General features: G+C 35.4%; 1 protein-coding gene across 1 annotated transcript in view; it reads left to right on the forward strand.

The window, feature by feature from the left end:
* The window catches only part of MAP4K3 (mitogen-activated protein kinase kinase kinase kinase 3), a 206,572-nt gene that overhangs the window by 174,017 nt on the left and 26,085 nt on the right, over positions 1–6,470 (forward strand). The window contains exons 20-21 of the mRNA XM_003795701.3: positions 3,293–3,377; positions 4,840–4,919. Of these exons, the coding sequence (XP_003795749.1) occupies positions 3,293–3,377; positions 4,840–4,919 (165 nt within the window). The remainder of the gene's footprint in view (positions 1–3,292; positions 3,378–4,839; positions 4,920–6,470) is intronic.

Below are 6,470 nucleotides of genomic sequence, written 5' to 3' on the forward strand. Positions count from 1 at the left end.
TGGCACTCTACCAACGGTGATAAAATGAGAGTCTGTCTCTAAAAAAAAAAGAACAACAACAACAAATCTGGAGGCATCACATTACCTGACTTCAAATTATACTTCAAGGCAATAGTAACCAAAATAGCATGGTGCTGGTATAAAGGTAGACACATAGATGGGTGAACAGAGTTGAGAATCCAGAAATAAAACCATCCTGCAACCAATTCTCAGCAAAGCAGACAACATATGCTAAGGAAAGGAAACCTTTTCAATAAACGGTGCTGGGGAAACTGGATAGCTGCTTCAAAAGAATGAAACAGGGCCCCTCTCTCTTGCCAAACATAAAAATTAATGCACAAAAGCCTTAAATTAAGCGTGTCTGTAAAAATTCTAGGAAAAAACCTTGGAAAAACTCTACTAGACATTGAGCAAGACAAAAAATTTATAACTAAAACCTCAAAGGTAAATACAGTAATAACAAAATTAATTAAGTTATAAATCTTCTGCACAGCAAAAGAAATAATCAACAGAGTAGTAGATAGACAACCTACAGAATGGGAGAAAATATTCACAAACTATATACCTGATAAAGGGCTAATGCACAGAATCTACAAAGTACTCAAATCAGTAAAACAAAAAAAATTAGAAAGTGGGCAAAAGACATAAATAGAGGTTTTTCAGAAAAAGATAGACAAATGGCCAACAAACATATGAAAAAATTCTCAGCATCACTAATAAAGAGGGCATTGCAAATTAAAACCACAGTCAGACACTACCTACCCCTGTCAGAGTGGCCATTATTAAAAGTAAAAAACATAGATGCTGGCATGGACGCAGAGATGAAGGAATGCTTACACTCTGTTGGTGGGACTGCAAGTTAGTACAACCTCTCTGGAAAATCTCTGTGGAGACTCCTCAAAGAAATAAATGTAGACATCCCGTTCCATCTAGAAATCTCACTAGTGGGTATCTACCCAAAGGAAAGTCATTTTATGGAAAAGGCACTTGCACACAAATGTTTATCACAGCACAATTCACAGTTGCAAAGATGTGGAATCAACCTAAGTGCCCATCAGTACATGAAAGGATAGAGCTGTAGTATATGTTGTATACCGTGGCATACTACCAAGCTATAAGAAGCAGTGAAATAACATCTTTTGCAGCAACTTGGATGGAATCGGAGACCATCATCCTAAGTCAGCGGTTCCCAACCTGTGGGTCGTGACCCGTAGGAACTATATTAAAGGGCCGCGGCATTAGGAAGGTTGAGAGCCACTGCCCTAAGTGAAGTATCTCAGGAATGGAAAAATGAACACATGTGCTCACTAATAATTGGGGGCTAAGTGATGGGTGTGCATGGACTCAAAGAGACGTGAAGGACATTGGAAACCAAGAAGGGGAGAGGGATAAAACTTTACTTAATGGGTACAATGAACACTATTCTGGTGACAGGCACGCTAGTAGCCCTGACTTAACCATTATACACGGTATCCATGAACAAAACATTTGTACTCCCTTAATATTTTGAAATTTTTAAAAAAAGGAAACCTTGTATAACACTACTTTAAAAGCTATGTTTAGTTTTTCTAGTGTTTGACTTTCAACCTTACCTTTTAGCCTTTCTATTTTAACTCTACTTTTTAATTTGGCATATACTGTATATTGTAAAGTACATACATCTTTAAAACTTGTATTTATATTATACTTAATTATTATTTGGATACTAACTTATAAAGTAAGTATACCTTGTATTGTATAACATATATATACTTGTAGCATAAGTATATACCATAGGACAAAACTTCCTGTTTGGCTGTAAGACAGAACTCTTAGCTCAGGAATGCAATTTGATGGGGAAAAGCTGCTGACCATGAAATGCCAGGTAGGATCCCGTGTGCAGGTTAGCTGAAGGCTGGGATCTGGCTTGATTGTTCCCCATTTTGTCATTTGGATTTCTAGGGGGTAGCAGTACCTTAAATTCAAATTTTGGTAGCTATCTTAAAAGGTAATTAGGATTAATTAAGTGATACCGTTTCTGCCCTATGTCAGAAAAACATGTTTTTATTGGTCCTTTAACACCTGATGATATTGTCAAGCTAAGTTATTCTTTTCGGGTACTGAAGTCTTTAAAAAAAGTTGGTTGGTAGACTTATATTATTGAAAGGGAAACTTCTATGGTTTTTGTCTTTGTTTTATGTTAATATTTTTATCCATTACAGTCAGCTAGTCCATGTGTTCTCTTGACCTGTTACCTCCATGTCTCTGAGGAAGATAGCCCTGACATAAAATGATGCACCGTGGTGTTCTTCTAATTTAGGACCACTTGGCAAATACAGAAATCTCCTCTAACCTGATATTTTTTTGTCTCATTTTCCTTCAAGTAGTAGAAGTGATTACATGAATAAACGTACTTTTGAGTATTTAACCAGAACAATAATTTCAAAATTAACATTTTGATCTTTGAAGATACATGTAAAGTTCAAATGAGTGATATTATATTTCATTATGAAGTATTTATTATCCCAAAGATTTGTAAACAGGCTTGATAAATTAACATCAAAGAGGAAAGTTCTTCAGTGAATCTTTCCAGGGTAAATAATCAGACTACTTAGTTAAAAGAAAAAGTTGGTATTTTGAAGGTGGAAGCACATATAAATCCTAGCCTGAGCCAAGAGCGAGACCCATCTCTAGAAAATTTAGCCTAGCATGGTGGCACATGCCTGTAGGCCCAGCTGTTTGGAAGGCTGAGGCAGGAGGGTCACTTGAGCCCAGCAGTTTGAGGTTGCTGTGAGCTGTGATGACACCACTGCACTCTAGCCAGGCAGCAAAATAAAACTCTGTCTCCAAAAGAAAAATATTCGAAATCAATTATATAGTATTTTGCTTTATAATGTGAAATTTAATAATTAATACCATTTTTAGGCTCATGAAACAAGAAAAATTTTTACCTTTATAGAGGTTATCATTTCCCATTTATTAGGGAATATTGTATTGCTCTCAATATAGGATGTGTGAGTGATACTTGTATTAGCAAATTACTGTGCAGAATTGGTTGCTGTTACTGCTCTGTTTAACTGAAAAGTTAGAAAAATTAAATGAGTGAATTTTCTCAAGTAAAAATCGTTATGGTAGCACTGTTAAGCAAATGATTATGATTTGATATATTTTTTTCTATAAATATGAAGGTTATCATAATTTCAGTGTACTCTATAGTCTGCCACATTAACATAGAAAATAATTGCATCATATATATTGTATTAAAGACTGTTATTTGTCACTGTTTCATTTTGGTTATTCTTTATTTTTATAGATGGGTGCATGTTTTTCAAAGGTTTTTAATGGGTGTCCTTTGAAAATACACTGTGCAACATCGTGGATAAACCCAGATACAAGAGGTAGTACTGTATATTGTTATTTTCCTAATTTAGATTTTCAACTGGGACCGTGAAAGCATTTGATATTATTTTTATTCATTTTCTGAATATTTCTGAAAAATGATTTTTTTAAATTAAATCATAGCTGTGTGTAGTAATTCATGTATGGGATACAATGTGCCTGTTGAAAAAAGGTTTTATTATAATTTTGCTTAAATTTTAATGTAAATATGTTTCTCTGTGCTATTATCAATGTTTCAGGTGACACATAACATTAAAATTCCACCTTATAGTCACTGTATCAATATAGCTAAGCCACATACTCTTTACCACTCCAACTTCCTCCAGAAATGTTCCTTCTGCTACTGTATAGCAGTTTAATATATATATTTTGACACAGCCATTATTGAAGTTACTAAGCTACTGAGGGCCCAGTGTTTAGTGACCACTTAAAAGGATCTCTGACCTTAAAAGGGGTCATAGTCAGAATAGTTGTCATTAGGCACTAAAGACAATGTCTTCTCACTATCTGTCTATAAATTAGTATCTATCTAAGACACATACAGTTGTGGATATTTTTATATAGGTGATGTTTACACATATATACACAGCACCTATATAAAAATATCCACAACTGTATGTATCTTAGACAGATAGCTACTAATACACATTCTTATTAAATCTTCTAAAAATCCACACTGGATACTTTCATTTCCTAGCTAGGGAAACCAACACTCAGGTTTATTGTTTCATAGCCAGTTGACAGTAGAGAGCTTTAGTTTAAACCTTGTTCTATATGATCACAAATCTGATGCCATTAATCTAGCAGTGCTAATCTTAAATGCTGGGCAGTTTAAGCATACTCTTGGCACTCAGTGTTGTTCTCAATGCTTCTGTTTAGTCTGGAGAAGTTCTTGACCTTTGTCTTATCAACACATCAGACAGGACTAGGCTTATTGAGTGCTCTAGTAGCTATCCAGATTTTAGTTAATTTTTAAATAGGCAGTGATCAGATACTGTATTTTTAAATCACAATGCTTATAGTAATAACCCTGAAAAAATAATATTCTGTAAAAATACTTTGAATGTGTATCAGGTGATTTATAGTCTGTATGTCAGTTGCTAATGATACTCTACAGAGGTTTTAGGAAGGAGAGCTGCAAATTCTCCACCAGTCCTTAGCACTGTCTGAAGAGCGAGAGTCTAGCGTACCACTTTTCAGAAGCTCTCTCACATAAAAAGTATTCAGCACTTTTGAAAGTTTTTGAGGCTGATATTTACATATAACTCAATTTATTGGCCTAGAGTGTTTAACCTTTTCTTAAAAACAAATACTGCTTCTAAATCTCAGTAATTTTTTTTATATATCAACACATATTTACTGAATTTTAGATTATATAAATCCTTTTTAAAGTATCTTATTAACATTTATCAAAATCAATTAATTTATTAAATCAATCAAAACGGATTATTTCTGTTTCAGATCAGTACTTGATATTTGGTGCCGAAGAAGGGATTTATACTCTGAATCTTAATGAACTTCATGAAACATCAATGGAACAAGTATGTTATTTTGTAAATTACTTTTTAAAAAATTTTTAAGTTATTGTAAGTAGACAGTAAGCCAGAAATAAGTTTTAGTTTTGTTTGCTACTTCTTTTATGTGTAAAATGTTCATGAAGCACATTTTATTCACCAGATCCAGAAGACAGGCTCTCAGGACTAGGTCTTACCCTTGAGACACTCATAATCTAATGGAGAAAACAGACATACAAACCAATAACTACAACACTCAGAGTTAGACGTTATGCTCGGAATGAGTACGAGGTCTGGCCACAGAGGTGGATGTCACCAGCATCCCCTATGGAGAGATGAGAAGGGACATCTGAGGGGGAACTTAAATAATGATGAATGGAAGTTTGCCAAACAGACAGAAGATAACTATGATGGGATAGAGTTGTCAGATAACTTGGCAAGTATGGGGAACAATGATTGGACAGTCTGATTGGAGTAACAGTGCCACTTGGTAGTTCTCACCGGGTAGGTGGAAGCCAAGCCCCAGAGATTGGTGTACCATGCTAAAATTTAGACTTATCTGTGTTTAGAAATATCTGTCTACAGTGGGGCTGGAGAAAAGTAGTATTGATTGATACAGGGCAGAGGTGGAAAGGATAGAGAGGAAAAGATGGGGTTTGGAATTATATGGGGACATTTTTTTAAACAGCTTTATTGAGAGATAATTCACATATAATACACCTATTTGAAATGTATAATTTAGCCAGGCGCTGCGTCTCACTCCTATAAAGGATTACAGGAGCACTCTAGGAGCCGAGGCAGGGGGATGGATATCTTGAGGTCAGGAGTTTGAGAGCAGCCTGAGCAAGAACGATTCCCTGTCTCTAATAAAATAGAAAAATCAGCCAGGTGTGGACCCAGCTACTTGGAAGTGTGAGATATAAGAATCACTTCATCTCAAGAGTTTGAGGTTGCAGTGAGCTCTGATGATTCCACTGTTCTCTAATCAGGGCAACAGAGTGAGACTTTGTCTCAAAAAAACATTTTTTTGTAATTTCTAAAAAGTAAAATCCAGTGGCTTTTAATATGTTTACAAAGTTTTGCAGCCATCACCATAATCAATTTTAGAACTTTTTCATCACCCAAGAAAGAAACTTTATATAACCATTAGTAGACATCCTCCATTTCTTTTCCCCTTCTACCCCAGTATGGGGGCATTTTTGATTATCACAATGACCGAGGAAAGATTTTTATCATTTAGCACCTAGGAGCCAAAAATGGTATAAAACCTGCAAAATGATAATAGTGATGATGGCATATGAATAGTTAAAATGTGTATAAACTTTACTATGTTCCAGGCCTTACTATATTTTTTTTGTTTTATTTTTATTGTTGGGGATTCATTGAGGGTACAAGAAATCAGATTACACTGATTGTATTTGTTAGGTAAAGTCCCTTTTACAATTGTGTCTTGCCCTCAAAGAGTGTGTCACACACTGAGACCCCATCCCCCTCCCTCCTTCCCTCTCTCCACTCTTCCCTTCTCCTACCCCTCTGCCTCCTTCCCTCTCTCTGCTCTTTCTTCCCCCACCTCCCTCC

The sequence above is a fragment of the Otolemur garnettii genome, unplaced genomic scaffold (genome assembly GCF_000181295.1).
Source record: "Otolemur garnettii isolate 467f Iridium unplaced genomic scaffold, OtoGar3 scaffold00095, whole genome shotgun sequence".
NCBI lineage: Eukaryota > Metazoa > Chordata > Mammalia > Primates > Galagidae > Otolemur > Otolemur garnettii.